The 24,255-nt window shown below is 27.8% G+C and overlaps 2 protein-coding genes and 1 non-coding gene across 4 annotated transcripts; 1 reads left to right on the plus strand and 2 right to left on the minus strand.

Moving 5' to 3' along the window:
- Positions 1-3,781: 3,781 nt before the first annotated feature.
- LOC101514075 (probable disease resistance protein At5g66900) lies at positions 3,782-9,021 on the minus strand. Its single transcript, XM_004509120.4, has 6 exons — positions 8,817-9,021; positions 8,071-8,716; positions 7,085-7,488; positions 6,481-6,842; positions 5,885-6,156; positions 3,782-5,767 (listed from the first exon to the last, which is right to left on the minus strand). Exons 2-6 carry the CDS (start codon positions 8,705-8,707, stop codon positions 4,944-4,946), a joined length of 2,499 nt encoding a protein of 832 aa, XP_004509177.1. The 5' UTR covers positions 8,708-8,716; positions 8,817-9,021; the 3' UTR covers positions 3,782-4,943.
- Positions 9,022-11,772: 2,751 nt separating this feature from the next.
- On the minus strand, positions 11,773-11,844 carry TRNAW-CCA (transfer RNA tryptophan (anticodon CCA)). The gene has a single exon. It is a non-coding gene; the product is annotated as a tRNA-Trp (tRNA).
- A 1,743-nt stretch (positions 11,845-13,587) lies between these two features.
- LOC101513322 (L-ascorbate oxidase homolog) lies at positions 13,588-17,801 on the plus strand. 2 transcript variants are annotated; one of them, XM_073363718.1, is made up of 10 exons: positions 13,632-13,650; positions 13,734-13,809; positions 13,938-14,092; positions 14,354-14,463; positions 14,696-14,966; positions 15,136-15,232; positions 15,320-15,665; positions 16,127-16,495; positions 16,627-16,705; positions 17,479-17,801. In XM_073363718.1, the coding sequence occupies exons 3-10, from the start codon at positions 13,943-13,945 to the stop codon at positions 17,680-17,682; spliced, it is 1,626 nt and encodes a 541-aa protein (XP_073219819.1). In that variant the 5' UTR covers positions 13,632-13,650; positions 13,734-13,809; positions 13,938-13,942; the 3' UTR covers positions 17,683-17,801. The 2 variants fall into 2 exon arrangements, with proteins under 2 accessions (XP_004509174.1, XP_073219819.1); XM_004509117.4 differs by having other exon boundaries at positions 13,588-13,809.
- The last annotated feature ends 6,454 nt before the right edge of the window (positions 17,802-24,255 follow it).

Genomic DNA, 24,255 nt, shown 5'->3' on the forward strand with positions numbered 1-24,255 from the left:
TCTTGATTCATACAATATATTCCACTCTGAAAAGTCATATCCTTATCCACTCTTGATTCCCATTATAATTTGTTCATATCCTTATCCAATGGAAATTAATCTGGAATAAGCTTCATTTGAAAAGATACAAATTTATCATCCTTCATATATAGATGCTTGGTAGTAGTTTGTAGTGATTAATGTTTAGTTGGTCAATTACCGTTCATTGCTATCGGTTGTTATAGAATTTGGCAACCGCACTTAATTGCTAAAATCGCACATAGAAAATAGCCAGGAACTACTTGTATTATTTCCAAGAGTATTTGGGTCAATTAAGTACCAATAATTATTCTTAGGAATGCATTTTCTAACAAAAGCACTTTTGAAAATGCCAAACACAAGAATTTTTTTTTATTCCATAACTTGAACCAAACGGCGGTTTACTACATACTTTCGCTATCAAATTTTTTCGTAGCAATTCTTCCATAAAGTATGTCTGAAGTTGCAAGACTTTTAAAAAATTGAAAAATATTTTTTTTTATTAATTAAATGGAGAGATTGTTTTACAAAATTAACTCTTGGAGATTTAAACCAGGTCATTTATACTTATAAGACTAAACTCTTAGACACTGAAGTGTCATTGTTAAATTTAGTTGAAATTTAACATTTAAAAAAATCTTATATTATTTGTAATTATAGAGAAATAGAGAGTCCAAGAGTATATATATGACTCTATATTTTTATTATAATTTAGATATCAAAAATACTTTAGATTGTACTTTATTTTTTATTTTTTCTTATACTCTTGAGTTATAATGTTGTGAGATGTATTTTAAATATTTACTTTAAAGAATATAAGTATATGAAGTCATTATGAGATTGAGATAAATTTATGTAACAATTTTCACAAAGTGTTGTTCTCTTGTTGTCTTCCGCGATTGTAGTCTTTTCTCAATTTAAAATTTCCTCGTTATTTTATTGTGTTGCGATTGTTAGTTAAATGTCTATATTTTTTATTTTTCCAACAACTAAGTTGGCTATTGGACTTGCGCAAAATCTTCAATTTTTATTTTATTTTTTATAATATAATAAAATGAGAGTTGATTTTTTTAGTTAATTATACTTTTAATCCTAGAAGATTAGAATCTCTTAAGTTTAGTCACTAAATATTTTTTTATTCATTTTTAATCTCGATTTAATTTTATAGAGATTAAAAATATTATTTTTAAAAAAAGAAAACTTATTAAAATAGAGATTCAAATTTAAAAGTTGAGAATATTTTGTAAAAAATTAAAATTCATTTTATTTTTAATTATTAAAATTATATTTTATTTTAATTAATAGTTGAATTCTTAAGATTAAAATATAGTTAAACAACCCTGCAACCAATTTGAAGTATATGGATAAAATTTAGAGTAATATCCTTTATTTTGGTTCTCCCAAGAAGTTTGGGAGTCATTCTCATACGCGGAAGATTGATTGATGAACAAATTGACAGTTTGACTCTGTCAGCGGTCTTATTATAATCTAAATAAAGACCATAACAACATTTACAAGCCACAACAACGAAGTCACATTACAATTCACATGGTTAAATCCATAAAACATACATCGTAATTTCTAATCCATTTTTTTTTTTTTTGGCGTACTGTGTGATATAAGAAGAAAAATATATAATACCAAAACAAAAATAAAACAAAAAACTACAAAATCAACTAGGTTCATTTAATATTTTAAAAGACTTTTATTTTGGCAAAATAACTTCTTCATGTGTATGCATAAATAGCTAGCCATATTTTTTCTTGTCACCAACAAAATATAGTATTTCCGTTATTAAAGAATTATCACAAAAATAAAAATAATTTCTCTTTTTTTTTCACTTTAAAAAAGTGAATAGAAAATAATTTTAAAAAAATAATGCCAACCTTATAAATTCAAATAATATTTCATATAGGTATTAATTTATATATTTTATTTTGTAAAATTCACACCTTACATATCGATAATACTTGTGTTTATTGTCTTGCTAAATTGAATAATTCATTTAATCATGAATTGAGAGTTTTATATTTGTCTCTCTTCTTGGTCAACTATTTATTTAACTGACTCTAAGGACATCCAATTTCTCCAAGTTTAATTTTTTTATTGTTCTTTTTTTATTATTTTTTTATTTTATTTGATAAAAATATAATTTTATTTTTATATATTATTTGATTTATTTTACATGAAATAATGTATATAATAGTGGCTTATGTATTTTGTAAATGACTCCATTTCTTTGCTCTATACTTTGAGGTGTATCATACAAATAAAGGTGATAATATATTAAATTAGAAGGAGACAAGGAGTCTACGACTTTATCTAATTAATTCCAATTCAAATTAATTATTTTTAAAATAGATAAGACTAAGAATTTTTTAAAAGTTTATTTAATTAAAAAGAATTCAAAAAATTCGAATTAACCACAACAAAATCTATTAAACCTACAACCTTCTATTTTAAGAAGTAAATATAAATAAATCTTTGATTAATATTATAAATATGAAGTGAAAAAGGGGTTTCGAACAACAATTTAATATAAACACATTGATAATATTTTTATATCTCTATACTCAATACTTATCATGATAAGAAAAAACAATTCTGATTATTATTGTGATCTTTCATTAATAAAAGAATTCTAATTTATTTTTTAGATTTTCTTAAAAGAATTATGTAATTTATTTGACCTCTAATAAAAATTAACCACGTAGCAAAATTTAAATGTGAATCTTGAATCTTTGAGGCTCTAAGAAGCCTTTGTCGTCTTTGCTCTACACCAATTCAAATATATCCATTAAAATTATTAAAAAAAACCTTAAATAAGGGTCATAGTTTAATGTGTGACGAAGCTATCACGTTCCCACAATGGACTTCAAATATGATCAAATTCGAACAATTTAACTTAGCGAACTAATGCTTTCATTATCGAAATTAAGCGTGTGTGTGTGTGTATATATATATATTAGTATATTGATTTTGCAAATTTCTCCTTTATTAGCTTGTCACATGAGCATGTTATGTCGGCGAGATTGAATAGCAAAACTCCTATTGAATTCCTTATTCCTTAAACATCATACTCGATAACTGCAAAACTTTTGGAAGTGTTATTTAACTCCAAATGATCAACCTAATAAGGTGAACAAAGAAGTAAAACAACACTACTAACAATTTTCTGATTAGGAAAGAAATCAAAATCATATTCACCAAATTGATTAAAGAGCTACAAAACTAAAATATGTTCAAATAACTCGTAACATTATTAAAAACCTAAGACAAGTATACTAAATAAATACTCATAAACTACTAAAAATTTGCATAGGATGAAGAATTGTCAATTGCCTTGACCGAGGAAGCACTTCTGCTTCTGCTGAGTTCTTTTTCCTCCACCAACAATATTATTTGACATATAATTTCTGAACCTTCCTCGGCTAGCCCATTCGATAAAGAGTCCAACTTCAAAAAAATAAGAAATAAAGGCAAAATACATAGCTTAGTCTTTAAGTTACATAAAAATATCAAATCTATAATACACCATTCTAGCCTAGAAGCTCATCCCTTGAACCCCTGATTAATGTCAAACAACCACTTTCTGACATCGACCTTTAATTGATATACCAAAGGCTTATGCAATCAATGATGTCAATGTGTTTTATGTAATGAAGACTTGTGAATGAGTAAGACAACTCTATTGAACTAACCTTGTTCGGATTATTAAAAAATCAAAAGAGAAAAATTAAAACTAAGTACTAGTTACACCCAATGACGCCTAATGGTGCAAAATTCACCAATCATGTCTCTTACTTTATTGCCAAACAGAAAAATCAACGGTTCATTTTCATGTGTATAATTTTACAAGTGGCACTTAGTGCCTTTACAAGAAAATCACACAGAATATCAGATTGTTTTAAGAGCAACCCCACCAGGCCACGTATTGTGTATTACAAAAAAATAATATCAACCATGTTCACGTTGACATTTTAGTGAACTTTCTCCATTGCACTCACATCATCTTCATCATGGAGTTCTGCCTCCATATCAACAAGGATAGAGCAGGGGAGCCTCTTGTCTCCAGTAAATAACTTGAAGCCTGAAAGAGCACTGTATTTCATATTTTCAATTCACGTATTAGAAGGATCAGAATGAAGCTTAGCCTTTGCACAACTGGAATTTTTGACACATCAACTTGTGCTCTTGGCGCATGATTGTCAATGTTAATACTACTAGATAATGTTTCAATTTCACAACTCTTTTAACTCCTACACCTCTACCTCTTCCCCTGCCAATTTTATTCTAAACCAATGTCTGATCACCACGTCACACTTCCTCTGTTCGCATACATAGTTGTAAATTGTCCACCTCAGATGCAGCAGGTGCTGAAGAAGAATCATCATTGATTTTCATTTTCTTTATATGTGCCTTACCATCAGTATCCCTGTTATTCTTCCTCTTTGTCGACTCTTTTGTTTTTGATTCCTTCCTACCCGCAGATCTTAAACATAGAAGCCTTTTTTGAGACATGTAAGCACATTGCTAGCTACTAGAATCAATAATCAAATGACTCTCAATGTTGCCAAGTGATCAACTTTGTAGCACAGACATTCTAGTCAAAGGTGTGTCTGGTGTCCAACATCGATATTGACACGACACCAACATATGTAATTACTTTCAATTAATTCATTTATCAAACTATTATTGGTGTCTCTGTGTCGGTGTCGGTGTCGGTGTCGTATTTGTGCTTCATAGGTGATCAACCACTCAAAATAGCTGGCCTGAAAATTGACAAATCTCCTCGGATTTGGAATATTATCTATATATATTCTTGTTTGGCGAGTTCATTAATAGAAAGCCAAATATTTTCTCTGTCTGCTTTCATGTGTCTTCGACGACATCTTCCAAAAGCAGAAGAAGAGTGCATGCAGGTTTTAGGAGCGAACTGCATGAAGCCAATTTAAGTTGACATCAACTTTAGGAACCTCTATAATTAGATTGGGAATCATAAATTGGAAAGCTTCCCATGAAGCAGCCGTCTCTTCGTCGCATATCACCTTTAAATTATCAAGATTGACGACTGAGAATGGCAATTCACAACTTGCACAACTAGTCATGAAGAGATTTCTTAGATTACGCAGATTGCCAATGTCGTCCGGTAAACTTGACAGGCTTATGCAGTTCGAGATGTCGAGTAGTCTTAGATTTGAAAGCCTATCAATGGAATCTGGTAGCTCTTCCAAATCAGTGCAGGAAATCAGCCTCAAGAGTTCCAGATTCTCCAACTTTCCAATTTCTTGGGGCAGTGAAAAAAGGTTATGGCAATTAGTAACACTGAGTTTCTTTAATGGGAGAATATCGCACACTCCATTAGGCAATGCCACCACATCCTTGCAATAGTCAATGTTGAAATCTTCTAAATTTGGAAATGCATCCGAAATTAGGATGCTACCCTTTTCAAAAGCCAATTTCGTTTTACACATGTAGAGGGATAATTTTTTCAGAGTCTTCAATGTGCCAAAGGAAGGAACAGATATCCCCTCTAGCCTGATTCTATTCAGGTTGGATAAAGAGCTAAGTAGCTCAAAATTGTTTAGTTCAGAAGGACGGAAACCGTGATTAATGGCTATGAGAACTTTTAGTTTGATCATTTTCTCCATCAACTCCGGAAATGAGTACCGCTTGGTTTGAAGATTTAAAATCAGAACCTCAGTCTGAGCTGGTTGAATTTGGGACCAATCTGTAGCACAAGTTTCATCTGCAAACACAACTCATATGGGATCAGTTCTGATAATGAATGAATAATAGATCACAGAAAGAAAAAAAATAATAGCATTAGTGAATATATATAGAGAAATGTACAAGTATAACTAACCCGTTGATATAGACAATGTGCGGGCGGGGACCTGCTGAGGTTTCGGTTTAACACACCATCTATGAAATTTGGACAATATGTGGGTCATTGTGCCTCGCTGCTTCTTCGCAAGCCAGCGATCACGTATGTTCTCATTTTCATCAATAAGCAGTCTTTTTCTTTTTTCAATAGGTTCTTGAGTGCTTTGATAAATTCCAAGCTCTCTTAGAAGATCATGAAGGACGATGAAGTGGTTATTGTAGTAGTAATTTTCTGTGTCACTTGCATTTTTCCTGGAAAATGAACAGAAGTTAATATTCCTTAAAGAGAAAAATTCTATTACTAGATAAAAAAATGCATGCTCTGTATTAGATATTTAATCAAAACTATTGACTTCTTCCCTTAGAATCAAATGAATAAATGCAGATTACAGAGTTACACAATGCAAGAAGTTTAAATTTAATCCAAGACAAATGATCTGTTTATAATGTTAATTAAGGAACCCAATGCTTCTTATAATGCGAGCTATTGAATTTTTTTGTTCCATATTATTATCTTAGATATATATTTGATTTTGTGACCTAGATTCTAGAAGTAAAGATCAGTAGTAATTGTACCTTGCTATTAAGACATTAGCCAGATTCATAGAGTCTAATTTGTTGATAATGCTCATTGCCTCTATGCCGTCATCGTCTAGTCTATACAACTCTGCCCACATATCAATGAGAGCAGCAACAGGAATTCTTTGGTCTTCAGGGAATAATGCTAGGTCCATGAAGCACTCCTTGTTGATGGGATTATCTTCCAAAACATCCAAGATCTTTTGGAGGCGAGTAAGTAATTCAGTATTAGAATAAAGTATAGAATGACCTTGTGAAAGTTCCTTCATAATCTTTTGCCACAACTCATATGGCCGATTACGGAGTGATGTTGCAATCACTTTAATGGCGATAGGTAAACCCTTGCAATGTCCCACAACCTGTATTTCAAAGCACACAAACATAGTCAGTAATCAATAGATTATATAACATTGGTGCCCAAATATATGTAACTACCATTATCATCATTATGAAGGGTTAAAAAACATTGTAGTCTACTTCTTTTATCCCTTTTTATGTCAATTCAATGATAGTTGGTTTACAAAAACAAGAAATTCCCAATTGTCATTGTTGGGAATATTTGAATAGATAACTCCATATGTCACAAAGTAAGAACAAGCACCTTTTGGATAAAATCATTGTTGGGAATATTTGAATTGTTTTTTTCCAACTGTGAGTAGTGATGGAAAAGGGTTACTGCATCTTCATGAACAAGAGGCTTTAGGATAAATGTTTTGTCGAATCTAGAAAATGCAACTCTCGAAGTCACCAAAATTTTATAATCTGATATCTGGAATTGAAACTTCTCAACGAGGTCTTCTGAGCCAGGCCAAACATCATCGAGGACCAACAATATTGGACTTCCCTCAATTTTCCTCAGCAAAAGTCCCAATCTATTAACTGCATCTTCATCACTTTGAAACTCAGGCACTGGATATCCACAATGTTCAAATAGTCTCTCTACAATAATCTTCAACTGGGGCGTTTTTGAAAAGACGACAAATAAAATATTTTCCTTGAATTTACCTAATGAATAAAAAAAGAACCATAAGCCAAGAGCATTTGATATATATCTCCTACCACAATGCATATGTGTATATTCATTTCACTGTGTGCATATATCACAACAAACAACTTACCATTAAATTCATTACTGATAAGTTTCCATATTAGGTTGGATTGACTTATTTGAGTTTATCTATTAACATAAGCACTTGTTACACTCTTTGGAAGAACTTGTAGAAACAACTTATGACATATCCTTTGTTTTCAGCTTATTTCTACAACCTTTCCAAAAATAGCTTATGAAAACAATTTAATTTAATTTTATCTTTTGTTATATAAATAGCTTATACTTAAACACTTCAACACTTATATGAGACGTGCTAATTTAAGTTGTTTATCCCAACCAAGCCAATATGTAAAACATTCAATATTTGCAAATTTCAAAGATCTTTTTAGAAAGTACTGATGAGCAAATAATTATCACTCTAAAAAAATCTAATAGTGAGCATAACTGCTTAAGGCCATGGCAAATTTCCTGTATAAGAATCAAAAGTTAGCCAATTGATCATACATAAGATCGTCCAAGAGGATTTTATCACTTACCTTTGATTTGTTCATCCCAACAAAGCTTTGTAGCCAAAGTAGTTTTTCCCAATCCTCCCAAACCAGTCAACACAAGTGTAGATCTGCCATCCCTAAGAAGTTCCATCTTTGACTTGATCAACAGTAAATCAAAACCAATCGTGAATTCCGGGTTGTCACGAACACCAAAAGGACCCTTGAAAACTAATCCTCCTCTAGATCCAATTACTTTCTTCTCAAAATCCTCTTTATTGAGAATCTCAAGAATTTCTCTCAACTTATAAAGTGTATCCTTAACATCTTTTGCTACAAGAGCTCTTTTGTTATCAACAACATAGGAATCATCAAAATCACCATTCCTTTTATGCCAAACTCCATCTATACAAATCTTAATCCAAGACATAAACTTATGCCAACAAAGATTCTTGATAGAATCTTCTCCCCTATCTTGTGCATCATTTTCTCTTATGAGAGTCTTAATTTCTTCTCTAGGTGGATTCAATTGTTCATTGTATTGTTTAATTTCTTGAACAAGTGGAGTCAAATCCTTTAGGGTTGACTTAAGATAACGCCTCGTAGTTCGGTCATCTTGAACTTGTTTGAATGTTTGTTGAAGTTGTGATGTAAGAACATCTAGCTCTGTTGTTTCTAATTCCATGAAATTTCTCTGTTTAATCGAATTGAAGAAGGAACGTGTTATAAAAGTAGAGAAATATGAAAGTTTATGATATGAAAATAAACAAATATTGAAAAATATTATAGTATACCTTTAGTTTTGATGACGAAAGCAACAACGAGCAGAATTGAAATGGAAAGCTAATGGAATTTGGAACGCAAAAATAGCTAGTTATAGTATCATCAATTATTGAATTATTATCATGAAGATTCGTTCTTTGTTGCAACTGAGTTTCTCTGCGTTTTCTTTGTCGCGTTAAGCCGTTCTTAGTTAATTCTAGCCGCGTGGTAGTTAAAATTTGCTCAAATCATATTATTATTATTATTATTATTATTATTAGAATAAATAGGTAAATTATTCCCATAAATTGTTAAGGCTTAATTGGTCCGCTTATTTTAACTGAATTGCGAAAATAGTCCTTCAATTTTGTTTTTTCTCAGTTTTGGTCATCAAACAAAATTTTGATCTAAAATTTTATTAAATTTTATTTTTTAAAGTCGTACTACACAATTTATGATCATAGATTTCAGATACAATTGTTGCACGTGAGATCTTGAGGCATGGTGTGACTTAAATAAATGCAAAAAAAAATGAAATTTCATTAAATTTTAGACCAAAATTATATTTGAGGACAAAAACTGGAGAGAAATAAAATGGGAGGACTATTTTCATGATTCAGCTAAAATAGATGGACCAAAACTGCAATTCAGCCTATTGTTAATGTGTGATTTATCGTTACATGAATATCGTACTTTTATAGATATATAATTAATCAATAAATTTATCAATTTAAAGATAAATTTATAATTAATCATAATTATATATAAATTAATTATTAATAAATTAATTTATTTATTAATAAATTAATTTATAAAATATTTAAATTTCATAAAAAAAATTATTGTATTTAAATTGATATAAAATTAAAGTATAAATATTACGTATTCAATTAACATACGATCATAATTTCTAACATAAAAATTTAAATATAAATTATTTTGATTAAAATTTTAAATATATATTTTTTAATTTAATAAATTCAAAGACTAATTTAAATTATACTTAAATTTTAAAAAATTTATTTATTTATTTTTATTATTATTATTATTATTATTATTATTATTATTATAGATTTAATTTTAAAAATTGAAAATTTGGGAAAATAAATAAATCAATGATTTATTACGACTACTATTAGGTAAATTTGAAACTACCGCACTAATAGTATATATGAGTTATTATTGGTCCATGCACGTGATACCAAAAAGCGAGAAATAATAAATATCAATATGACATAGATGGAATTACGGAAACAACAAAAAAGAGATGGATAGAGGAAAGAATCCTCCCCCTTCAAAGTAAATATATCAAAGGAAGGCGTGTGACGGTGACTAGAGACGGAAAGGATTATGGCCGCGTCCGCTATTTGGAGATTTTATGACTTGTTAGTTGTTTCTATACATTGACAAATATTTTCCCTCTTATATTCACTGAACCACTAAAATTGACTATTTATCCCGCTTTCAAATATGTCTTTCACTTTATTAATATTTTTAAATACTTTCTCTATTTTTCAAACATTTTTTAGTTAATTCTAACAACATTCATTTTGGTGGTGTGGTCCGTTCCCGCCACCGTGTAATGGTGCATAACAGCATGTGGAAGATGCACCATTGAAGGATCTCTTTTTTGAATTCCTCTTTGACGGACAACAACCATTTGACAAAATCATTTCATTCCCCAAGCTGATTAGGTAAGCTGCCATGGAAAAAACATTAACCTTTTCCGGACTCAAACGAGCAATGTTATTTACTTAGTCTTGACCTCATCAATCAAATTTCTATTCAAACTATTTCATGTAAGGGGCAAATAAGCCACTCAGTCAAATTTGATCAAAATTTAACTTTTTTATTGATGATATGTCAATTATATATTTAGATGAAAAAATATGTTGACATATAACTTTTTGTAGGTCAAATCAATCCTTATTTTGAATTTTGAATTGTTAAAAAAAAAAAAAAATCTAAATTAGTCTCTCAAATATTTGAGCCAAATAAGTCTATGCTCATTTATTTTATATTCTCTTCCTTTTTAATTTATCATTCATAAAATGTCTCACATTAGTGTCTTCCTTCCTTTTAGCGGCCCAAATAAATTCCTCATATTTATGGTCTCTAATTTTATTTCTTACTCATTATAAAGGACCTAAATTTGTTCATTATTTTTGTATATAGTAAATATTAGAGATCAACACTTACTTTGTCATTAACAACTTCAAAAGCATACCATTAACATTAATAAAAGAGTATCAACAACATTTGTTACTTAAAATTTATATCAAATATAAAATACAATGTACTAAAAATAAACTATAACGCTAAATAAAAATGTCGGGGTACCATCAACATTTGTAAATTCTAAGATTATAACATCAATTTATCCAAGAAATTACATGTTATCCCTTATCATCATATTTAGTATTCTATTTTATCTTTCACTTCTGAATATATCTTGGAGTATTAAAACGTCCAACTGAAAATGTTAAAAACCGTTTTAATTAAATACCCACAAAAGAATCGGGTTGAAAATATGTAACCTTATTGTCACACATTTCACAAGAGACCAATAGAGGGATGGACAAGAAGCAAATTTAATATGCATCATGTAAACATAATTTAATATGCATTCCATATAAAGTTCTATAGCTTATTGTTTTCGACACTCTAAGTAACCAATAAACCTGAAAAATAGTGACATTTTACTGTTTTATACTCTCGTTTAAGTGAATATTGGTTTGAGATTTTTTTTTTAAATAATTAAAAAATCAAAATGGGGGATTAATTTGTTCCAAAAGTTTATAAGCCAAAGTCCTTTTTCATATTGGCATATGTAACTGATATGTTATCAACTTTATTAGATATATCATCAACTTAATAGTCAAATTTTGATCAAATTTAGTGGAGGAATTGATTATTTCATATAAAAATGTTAAAACGTGTTTCCATGTACGATTTGTTGAAAACATGTCATGAATATAAAAAGGGAATTGAACCCGACGTGAATCGAACACGCAACCTTCTGATCTGGAGTCAGACGCGCTACCATTGCGCCACGGATCCACTTTGAGTTACTCTCATATTTAACTCTATATATAGTAATATAATTTACATTGAATAACTTTAAGACTAATTAGTCTTAAAGTTATTCAATGTTTATGAGATTCCTAACGAGTGTACTAAAATTATTATTTAAGGCTTTTAAATAAAATAATGATTCATTAAATTGTTAAGAAAATATCTTCTAAACGTTAAAAAGAAAATACAAATTTTTGTAAAAAAGTTACACTTTTAAAGTTTCTAAACAATGCCCTGCAACATTCACAATAGTCACCTTAGTTGTAGAGTAAAATTTTATGGTGTTTATAGAGAATGTGACTACGTAGAAACACTCTTGTACTTTTCATTTTTTATGAGTTTCGATTATTAAATTTTATTAAAATAACTTAATGTTGTCAAAATATAGTGATATAAATTATTGATGAAATCTATTTAATAACTTTTTTGTGGTGATGAAAGATTTATGTACTAGTACTTAATAAAAAATTATTAAACAAATGACATCTCCATGTGAAATTCATTAAAACAAACACTAAAATGAAGGACACATTAAATGAGTCATTAGGATTTGCCTAATATTTAAGGGACTATGTTAAATTTAATTGAACGATCCAAATTGGAAGATTGGGAAAAATAGTAAAAGCATGGTTGGGTGTGGTAGGTAAAGAGAAGGCAAGTATATGTAAAATAATAATGGACAATCACATGAGTTGCAGGCAGGGAGGGCGTGAATGGTGTTGAAAATGACAGCGTAATTAACGAGATGATGATCAATCATCAACATTCAATTTCAAGGCTTTTCATATTCATCAATGTAGTGGGGTTCATCCAATAAGATAAAGTTCAACCGTCATGGCCCATTTCATATCCATGATTATGGCGGATAATCGGATATATATATAAACATTAACATCATAATTACGCATAAATAACGCATTAACTCCATGCTGGATCCGAACCACGATTTTGAAATAATCAAACCAAGTAGTGTACTTAGGGAAAATAATGTTCTATACTACTTCCTCAAGTACTTAATATAATAATAATTTCGTCTCTATATATAATATTGTATTAACATATAAGGATAAATTAATAAAATAATAGTTAATGTTATTGAAAAATTACATTTTATAAAAAAATAATAAAAATCTTACAACATCTTATATTTAGAGACGAATGGAGTAAAATATTACAAAAATTACAAACACATATACTTTAAAAACAAATTGTACAATTGTATCATGTCGACCTTGTAATTTAAAATTAATTAGTTAAAAAAAGTAGTTAACTATATTATTTTTTTGAATAAATTTAACTAAATTATTTAAGCATGTTTTTCTAAAAAATATATAAAGCGTACAAATAAACTAAAATATAATGTCGTTATCATGGCAAATATAATGTTTGCAATTTCAAATGTAATTAGCATATTTGCAATATTAAAAGAATATACTAATACTCCAAAAAGAAAATATTTACATACAATTTCAAATATAATAGAGTTATCATGTCAAATATATATTACTACAATTTCTTACAAAAGAGTATTTACTTGAAAAGAAAAAAGCCGAAAAAGTTGATAGGCGAAATTGAAAGGAAATATAGTGTAGGAGTCAAAAAGAATAAAAGTGGTGAGCTAATAAAGCTACTTCCAATTTCACTTTAATAATGATATGTCATTATTATAATTATAGATATACAAAATTCAACTAGCAGCAGGCATGGCATATTATAACTTTAGTTTGAAGCAACTACAATACGCGTTAACAGCGCCGAAGATGGATGAATCATCAAATTGTTACCTTAAAAGTATCAAACAAAACTAAATTCCTAGAATTTTTTAATTTTTTATTTATCATAGTAGTAACACACATTGTATATATATTATTAAGGTAAACAAATGCTTCATCAGTACAATTTGAGTCACAATTGAAGTGAGTCACAATTTGGGAAGAATCACATAACTTGGTAATTTTCAAATCACCTTCACTCTAAGAAAATTTGAATATAGTGAAAGTTATATGCTTCATTTTCAATTCCTAGTAACCAATATTCTTTACTTATGATGTAACCATGTTTTTCTTTTTTTGTTGCAGTGGCAATGAGAAGCACATGTTTTCTCTCTTTGCTGCATGTTGTTGTTCTTTTGGCTTTGTTTAATGTTCCTCAAGTGAAAGCAGAAGATCCATACAAATATTTTACATGGACTGTAACTTATGGAACTCTTTCTCCACTTGGTAGTCCTCAACAGGTGTGTAATACTTCCAATGTTGAATCTTATTAAGATGTAATAATTTTCTAGTGGAGGATATTTGAAATACTAAAGAACTGTAAAACATACTTTCACAGTTCACATTTGAACTGGAAATCAAAATCAAACAAATTTTTATTCTTTTGTTCAATATGAGATTTTTGTTCTCATTGAATATAATGGTCATGCTTTTAATTTTTAGTATGAATATGAACTATGTTTTAGAATTTAGTCTAAAGTTTACTCTAATTGATTTTTCAGGTGATTCTAATCAATGGTCAATTTCCTGGACCTCAACTAGACTTAGTAACTAATAACAATGTGATTCTCAATCTTATCAACAAATTAGACCAACCATTTCTACTCACTTGGTGAGTTTCTATGTTACTCAATTTAGATTATAGATATTTCCTCTAACTTAAAATATAAAAAAAAAATGAAATTTATTTTATCTAAATATACTTCTTTTTTTTTTTTTTATATATATTTAAAGTCAAAATACTATATGTGAAAGAGATTATGCATTTTCTTATTAGTTATTTATAACATAGGGTAGTGACATTTTATTTAAGAAAATGGTTTAACAATGTTGTTGTAAACTAGGAATGGCATTAAACAAAGGAAAAATTCATGGCAAGATGGAGTATTGGGAACCAATTGCCCCATACCTCCAAACTCAAATTACACATACAAGTTTCAAGCCAAGGATCAAATTGGAACCTACACATACTTTCCATCAACTCAACTTCATAAAGCAGCTGGTGGTTTTGGAGCACTTAATGTCTATCATAGATCTGTCATCCCAGTTCCTTATCCATACCCTGATGGAGATTTCACTTTCCTCATTGGTGATTGGTACAAAACCAGCCACAAGGTAAGCTACATTACATTTTTGTCCTCCTTTATTTTCTATACAAATTGAACACCATGTCATAATTTTCCAACATTACTCATAGTAGTATAACTTGTGTTGTAACATGTTAAGAATGTGTATCTCAGATATTTAATCTAATGGTGAATTTGGTACCTAATATTAATTGCAGGCATTAAAGGCGTCTTTGGACTCAGGAAAATCTCTAGCCTTTCCTGATGGTCTTCTTATCAATGGCCAAACTCATTCAACCATAAATGGTGATCAAGGTTAGTATTTTAAAAATGATTTAGTTCAACTTTTTACATAAAATTTGTTTTGCCAAACAGTAATAATGCTTAGTTTTTTAATTTCAGGAAAGACATATATGTTTAGGATCTCAAATGTGGGAATGTCAACATCAATTAACTTCAGAATTCAAGGACATACCCTAAAACTAGTAGAAGTGGAAGGGTCACATGTTATCCAAAATATATATGACTCACTTGATGTTCATGTTGGGCAATCAGCTGCTGTTTTGGTAACATTGAATCAAAGTCCAAAGGACTATTATATTGTTGCATCAACAAGATTTTCAAAAAGGGTTCTCACAACAACTGCACTGTTACACTATTCAAATTCTCACTCCCCTGCTTCTGGTCCTTTGCCTAATCCTCCTTCTTACCAATATCATTGGTCTGTGAAACAAGCTAGAAGCTTCAGGTAACAAAAAGAAAGTGTCCAATATTTTTTTCTGTTAAATATGGTAACTTTTTCTCTAACGAAACCACTAAGTATTTGAGTCGCATATCTTATATATTCTTCATTATAACTAATTTATGTCCCATGTCGAATTAACCACTCACACGTAAAATCTAACAAATATTTTCTCAAGTGTGAATCTCCCATATTACTGTACTTGCACGACCACTATCAACCAACAAAACATGTCACGTAACTCTGCGGTCAAAAAGTTTTTTGATACAAAATCTATTGCACTTGAATCTACTTGCGTTTCCCGTCATAAAAAATCAAACTTTGATACCACTTGTTTTTTTTTAAGGATCAAAGCAACATTAGCTGTATTTTGTGTGTGTGATTAAAAACATATTTAACCAATAAAAGACTAACAAAAATAATCAAGCCTTGAGTTTGCATTAATTAATCTACAATTGTGATTTCAGATGGAATCAGACAGCAAATGCTGCAAGACCAAACCCACAAGGATCATACCATTATGGAAAAATAACTCCTACAAAGACAATTCTATTAGAAAATTCAGCACCTTTGATTAATGGAAAACTACGTTATGCTGTTAACAAAGTTTCCTATATTAACTCAGATACACCTCTCAAACTTGCTGATTACTTCAACATTCCTGGAATATTCAATGTGGATTCAATCCAAAGTCTTCCTTCAAATAATGGTCCTGCATATGTAGCTACCTCTGTTCTACCAACTTCTCTACATGATTTTATTGAGCTTGTTTTCCAAAACAATGAAGAAACCATGCAATCTTGGCATCTTGATGGATATGATTTTTGGGTTGTGGGGTATGTAATGTTTTATTTTATTTTTTGTATTTTGGTTTCAATCTTGTTTACTTTACTTGTTGTAGAAGTAATCATCATTGGTTAAAATTGGTTTAAGGGAGAGTTGATGATGTTTAATGAAATGATTGCAGTTATGGTTTTGGACAGTGGACACCAACCAAGAGAAGATTCTATAATTTAGTGGATGCTATGACTAGGCACACTGCACAGGTAACAAATTTTTTAAAATCAGTACCTTTACGAGATTGATTTATTTTATATTAGAATTAATTACAATTTTAGTCGCAAATACATAAAACAGTTGATAAAATTATGAGAGTTAAAAAAAAACAATACTTACATGAATTTTGTTGACAATTAAAGTTGTTTAACAAGTTTACTAATTAAGAGAAGAAATTAGTTTTGTTCCGATTATTATATATTTTGGTTTTTTTACAAGAAAAAAATGAAAAATAATTAAGGATTTGTTAGTGAAGAAATAATTAAATTCAATGTTGTAATATTATTGTTTAAATTAATATATATATATATATATAATGAACGACAAATGCTATCGTTGACTACTGAAAAGAGTGATACATTAATTATCTTTTTGATAAAATAAGAAAAAATAAATGTGTTTTTTAATTAAAACTCAACGCGTCTTAAATTAATATCAATCAAATAACTGTTTCAACCATAAATGTAAAGAACTTCTAAATAAACTATCAAAGAGAATCATCTATATTAGTTAAAATCTTGGGTGACTCTTAAATATTAATCCACAAACCTAAATTTTTCTTATGTATGCTCTTAATAAACTACCAAAATATTTATAAAATTTTAAAAAATAATTAATAATTAATTACATTACTTTATTTTAAAAAAAGTAAATGTATGCTATTCTTTTTACTGCGAGTAAATATATGCTAATAACATTTGTACTTTGTCGTTATGTTTTGCCTTTTGGTATGCTTACTTGGTGTGCTTCAATATTATGATAGGTGTATCCAAACTCTTGGACTACCATATTGGTGTCGTTGGACAACCAAGGTATGTGGAACCTAAGGTCTGCAATTTGGGAAAGACAGTATCTTGGGCAACAATTATATCTTAGGGTTTGGACTGATCAACACAGCCTTTACAATGAATATGATATTCCCACTAATGTATTGCTTTGTGGCAAAGCTGTTGGACATCCCCTTTAGTATCATCACCAACCAATTTTATGGTGTTTGTCTTATATTTATGACTGTTTTACCACACTAGAATATTTAAGGAAAAAAGATTGAGAGAAATTATAAAATATGTGATTGTCTTGTGTAAACTTTATGTTCGTTTCCTAGTTTATCATTTTTGTTTTTGTTAAATGAAACTAGTTGATAATCTAAAATCATAATAATTGTGTAAATGAAAATGTAAGATTTTATTTGTTTTGAAACTAAAAATTCGAATGGATTAGAAATACTAGATTTAAATCTTGACTACAATAATTATTGATTAATCTTTACATACCTTGTCTCTTGATTAAAATTAAAATTATTAAAATTATTTCTTCTGGAAATCGAAATGTATAATAAGATAAACATAACATGTTTTGACTTGGGAGATTGCTGAGTTATTATGACGCCTTAGGCTCATACCTTAATTTCATACACATGCTAATGTTTCATTTTGCATATATTTTTCTTATGGAAAATGTTCATCTCTCATTTTGTTGATTCCCCCTCAATACACTGCTAAAAATTATGATCTAATAGTGTATTTTACAATATTGAAAATTAACATCTACTAAAATAAGCAAATATGGAGGTTCCACGAGGATCCACATTTTCTTATATGCTCTGTTTTCCTTTCTTTTTTTTTCCAAAAAAAAAAAACCTTGTATACAAAAATTCATTAAAAAATATATGTTGATAATACAAAATAATTTAAAATAGTTTGCAGGATAATTTTGTAAAGATAAAAAATATAATTTTTTTCTACACATAAAAACAAAAATTTGAAATTTTATAAGACAAAAACATTACTGTTGTTGGTAAGTTACTCACAACAAATTAAAATCAATATTATGTGTTCTACTAATTATATCAAACTATTTTGTTTGGAAAATAGTAGACTACATTTTACATGACACTAATACCTCTTTTAGTTTTGAAAAAACACTCACTTCCTCTCCATTAACTAAAATAACTGCATAAAATATTTTTTTACCACACTTACATCTATTCATGTCATTTATTATATGACACAATTAGAGTTTTTGTTTTAATTTGTAAAGGTACAACTATACATATGATATTTAGAATTTTGAAATGTCTGATTATGTATGTATTAACACAATCAAAGTGTGTATTCTAGTATATTTTTGATAAATGACATATAAAGTTGAAAAAATGACATAAAACAAATATTATGCACAATTTTTTTAGTAAATATAAGGAGGATGAATGTTTTTTTCAAATTAAAGAAAGTATTATTGTTATTTAAGATGACCTCAGAGGTAAATACAATTTTTCCTTTCTTTTGATTTAATGTTTGTTTTAGAGTTATTTTAAATAAACGGTCCTTCAATAAATTAAGCATGTTACTCAAATCATGTAACTAAAGCATTGGGATGTTCATTTTTTTTAAACTTTTATGTTGATTTTATTTTTAAATTCATCTTTTTAAGACAAAAATATGTTGAACTTCTAATATTTTTGTCAATTCTTGAGTTGATTTTTATTAAACAACACATCTATCATACTAGTGGTGTCATATGACTAAATTAGACTAACATACCCTCTAAAAAATTTGAGTTTTTATATTTAGAATTTAAAGTGAAGTGAACGAGTGTAGATAACTAAAAATCTATTTTTTTCATCCACGCCCGACCATTCAAACTCATATATATCCACGTTTGTGAAGAAAATGATTCTAATCAATAAAGTTATTATATACCAATATTAAATTAAGATGGTGGAATTTTTTTTAGGAACCCTTTGAGACTTCCTATATACCTCATGACACTCATTATAGATCTACATCATATTAGTGACAATATTAATGATAAAATCTTTCAATGTGAGTAGTATAATTATAGACTTCATCATCCTATTTGTTTTAGCCTATCAATTGAAGTCTTCTTTTTACCACTTAACTGACCAATGTATAGATGACTTAAAATGTTTTAACTACCACCTCCTTCGGAGTGAATTAATGTAAAGTATGGATAAATTGATCGACCTTTGATTATATATATGTGGGGATATGAGGCCAGTATCGTGTCACATTGCGGAAATGGTTTGAACATTATATCAACGATCTATCCATTAAGTGTGAGATCATCTTTGAGCGAAAGTTTTGAATACAAAAATTTATTCATTGATTTTGATATTACTGTTGGATCATGAAAGGAGTTTGAGACATCATCACATTAATAAAAAAACAATCACACATTCGAGTTGGACAATACATATTTATCCAAAATTTTAAGGTTTTGGAAAAAATATGTGATGTCAAATTCATCTGTGTGATCGTTCTTAACCCATTCTTAACCCAATGTATGTCAAATATCTGAACTACTATCATGATCCAACAATATTTGAATACAAGAAAGATATGCACTTTTTCTTTATATAACCTTTGTCCCTAATTATAAGATCTTTTAGAGAGAAAAAATGTATCCTTAAATATAAATACTCTTTCAAGTTACTAGATTCATTCATGATTATTTTTTTTCAAAAAAACTTGTTATTAATACTCATAATTTATCTTGAAAATTGAAAAATCTGATTGAACGTATCCATATATAAAAGATATTTTAGTAATATCCACACATTAAATTCAATAATTAATTTTATTTATTTATTAGTACATGTAACAAAGACAATTAGGTTTGTAATTAGGAGAGAGATAGTAATTGAAACTGAAAGGAATATTCATTGAAAATTGATCTGATGATCGAGTTGGAGCACAATTCATGAGTAAATAAAGCTAAAAATTTGGGACCACAAAAGTTTGTGAAGATTGTTGTTGGAGGCAGCCAGCAGGGCGCTAGCTGGATGCGTTTTTCTAAGAAGCTATTAATGGAAGTATAGCTGAGTTCCGGAGGTCTTACTAATTCTTGAAACTCTTTAAAATTATAAATTAATGGTTCCTTTTATATATATTATATGGTTGAGATAATTAGATTATTGATATTAATTTTACAACTTGAATTTTAAAAGATATAAAATTCTTTTTTATCAAATTTACATCTATCAAGATATTGTCTCGCTGTCAATTTCAAAAAAGTAAAATTTTAAAAAATATATTTATTTTATCTTATTTTTATTGAACTGATATCGATCAATATATTGTCTGATGTAATAAATTATGAAACACTATTAAACATCCACACACTTTTAACAAAATTTTAATTGAATTAAATTTTATAAAGATCTTCCGACTAAAAAAAACTTATAAAGATTTTATTAATTTAAAAATGAGTCTCATTATGCTTGTTAAAAAAAAATAATGAGTATTATTATTATTATTTAAAATATATTTACAAATATATTTTTCATAAAAAAGTATAATAAATGTATCTACTAATATTTAAAATACTAAATAAAAAATAATTTATACAATAAATGTATCTCAAAGGCATAATTAAAAAAAATTAAAAAGATTCCCAATTTTTTTTTTATACTTGGAACATGAGGTAGCAGAAAATTAGAGTTACAGTACGGGTCGAATTAATTTCATCAAATTCGATTCCATTCATGTCTCCTATGGGATCTGTTCCGATCCTAGGATCAATTGCATGCAATTATTAACTATGCTGAACTTGTTTGACTTGCAAGTGTAGTGTTAACTCAATCCTTTCCAAAACTGGTTGACTTTCTCCCAAAATTGTTCCTGCCTCAATTATTAGCTAAAGTAACATATTAATAATAATAGTGGTCTTGTTAACAATAAAGGATTACAAAAACATCGTGCACTCGTTAATATTTATCCGATTTAAGTCGAAAAATTCATTTTAATTGGAGTAAATTTTTTCAAAATTAAAATTTAAGAACAAAGAAACGGGTTTAGTGTGCTCATATCATTCCACGTCCATTCTACCAGTAATATTATTGAAATTTTTAAATTTTATATACTTATATATATATATATATATATATGTAATATATTTAATATTTTTTTAAATATTAAAAATTATAATTTTTTTCTATAAAAATATAAATATGATTTTAGATTTTTTAATTTTATTATTGTATAATAATAATTATATTATATTAATTATAATAAATATGACTTTTAAATTTATTATTTTATTTATATGAATATGTGTGAAAGGAGATATTCAAATACAAAAACGATAAAAAATAGAGAATATGTGGATTTTCTCTGCGGATGCGGGGGTGAGTGAGACATCTATTGTGATATCTGTTAACAAGTGTCTTAAGAATATTTGTTAAACAATCAAAAATGAAAATTTTACATTAAAAAGAATAGTTTTTAAACTTTTTAAAAATTGAAAACACAATACATTTTTAATTGACTTTTTCATTGTTAATTATATTTGTTAGCATTTACTTTACATTTTTTATATAATAAGATATATTGGCATTTCTTAAAATACCATTATCTTTTATTTTATATATGAAAACTTATTTTATTAATTGAAAGATATTTTGAGAATAATAGAATGTGGGTAGATCTTATTTGTTATGATGTTAGAATTTGAATTTATTTATTTAACTTAGGGAATTAAGTACTTCTCATATTTCTTTTAATAATATTTTTATTATAAAAAATTCAAATTAATTAGATTTTACTTATGTTTTAAATCATCATATATTTATAATATATTTATAGAAGTCGTTTTTTTTTAATTCCAAGTAGTACACGAATTATTATAAGAGTCACATTATCTATCCTTTATCACAAAAAGTCTTTTGAACTTTACAACTTACTTATCTTGATAAATTTAAATTAAATAGTTTTAGTTTTTAGTATTTTATTTGATAAAAAATTAATATTTTAAAGTAATCTATAATTTTTAAAATTATATTTTTATTAGATATTTAATTTTTTAAATTTTGATATAGTATCTAAAAATATTAACACCACTCTGACATCTGTAAATTAGCTATTTTTTATCGGAAATATATATATAAAATAACCTTAATACAGACTGTATAATATTTTTCATGAACGTCGTGAAAAGAGTGATAACAACTTGATCCGTTCAAAAGAAAAAAACTTGACACAACCATAAATCACAAGTTAGCAGGCAAGGTGCACATATTCAGAGATTAAACGGAATAGTCAGATCCAATGCTAGAATTCACTAGTTCTAGTAGTATTCAAAACTGCACCTTTGTGTGCAAATTCTTTTTCTTTTGAAAGCTGTTTCATGTGTGGTTGGTAGGTGTAAATTAATTTACAACTAAATGGGTGAATTGCGTGAAGAGAATTGATTATGAAATAATTGATTTTAATTAAATTAAATTTAATATTAATTGATTTATGTTTAGATACATTCGTATAAATATAATTTATATAAATTAAAATTTTTAGGTAGTTTTGGTCAAAATTACTTTTAAAAACAAAAAATAAGTTTTTTGATTGTATTTAAAACTATTTTAAATTAAATATTAAATTTAATAAAATATATAAGTATGCATATTATAAATTAAACATAAATTTTTTAAAAATATATAAATAAATATTATTCAAATCACTAATACATAATTAAAGATATTTAAATTTTATACCGTACTTAAATCGCAATTCAATCGATAAATATTAATATTATTAAATTAAAATTTTACAATTGTATATAAGAGTTTAGACAGAAGTTATTTCCACTCCGTTTCTGAAAAAGACTTTCTATCCGCACGAAATAAAAATGCAAGTAAGAAATGGGAAACTAATTAAGCAGCAATTTCAGAGAGCGGTTGAAATAATGAATCCAACACAGATCCATACTAGTCGATCACATTGTCTACAAGTTTGCTTCCACATCCACGTTATACCTCTTGACTTGTTTAAAGTTGAAACCATAGAAATAATACTCCTACATATTTATATAAGAATGTAACATATAATAATTAAACGTAAAGCACAAGAAATGAAAATTTAATTTCTAATTACTACTTATTGTTCTCAATTTGTATGCTTAAGTGTATTCTAGAATCATCAACGGGAATAAGCCTAACGAAAGAACTTAAACGTCAATTTCTTTTTTTAATTTCAATTTTTTTTAAAGTTTTTTATATAGAAATAACACTTTAGAATTTTTTTTAAAGTTTTTCGATATATTTCTTCTTCTGATAAACTTGAAAAGTTTCAAAAACTTTTTTCAAATTTCCTAGAACGAGTAATGTATCGAGAAACATTACAACAATTTTTCTGAAATAATCAGAAAACGTTTTTTAAAATTTCTCGATATACAACTTGTTCTAGACAACTGAAAAAACCCTAAATTTTCTGAAATATCTTTACTTTTTCTTCTCCAATTTTTAATTCATTTGTCATTAATTTATTAGGGTGACTCCTCTTGAGATATGAGAGGAAACTAAAAAGATAATGGGTGCACACTATAGGCTGAATTGATTGAAGGATGTCTTCATAAGACAATGTATTGCAAAGTTATTTGATTGTGCTGTTAGGACATATATAATGACATCTTACCAACAATTTTAAGTAATGACATTCTTTATTTATTGGTTTTGTAGATGTTGTTCATAATCAACACAATAGGAAACAAGTTCAACAATTTCATTGAATCTAGTTGGACCAAAAAA

The sequence above is a fragment of the Cicer arietinum genome, chromosome 7, assembly GCF_000331145.2.
Source record: "Cicer arietinum cultivar CDC Frontier isolate Library 1 chromosome 7, Cicar.CDCFrontier_v2.0, whole genome shotgun sequence".
NCBI classification, from domain to species: Eukaryota; Viridiplantae; Streptophyta; class Magnoliopsida; order Fabales; family Fabaceae; genus Cicer; species Cicer arietinum.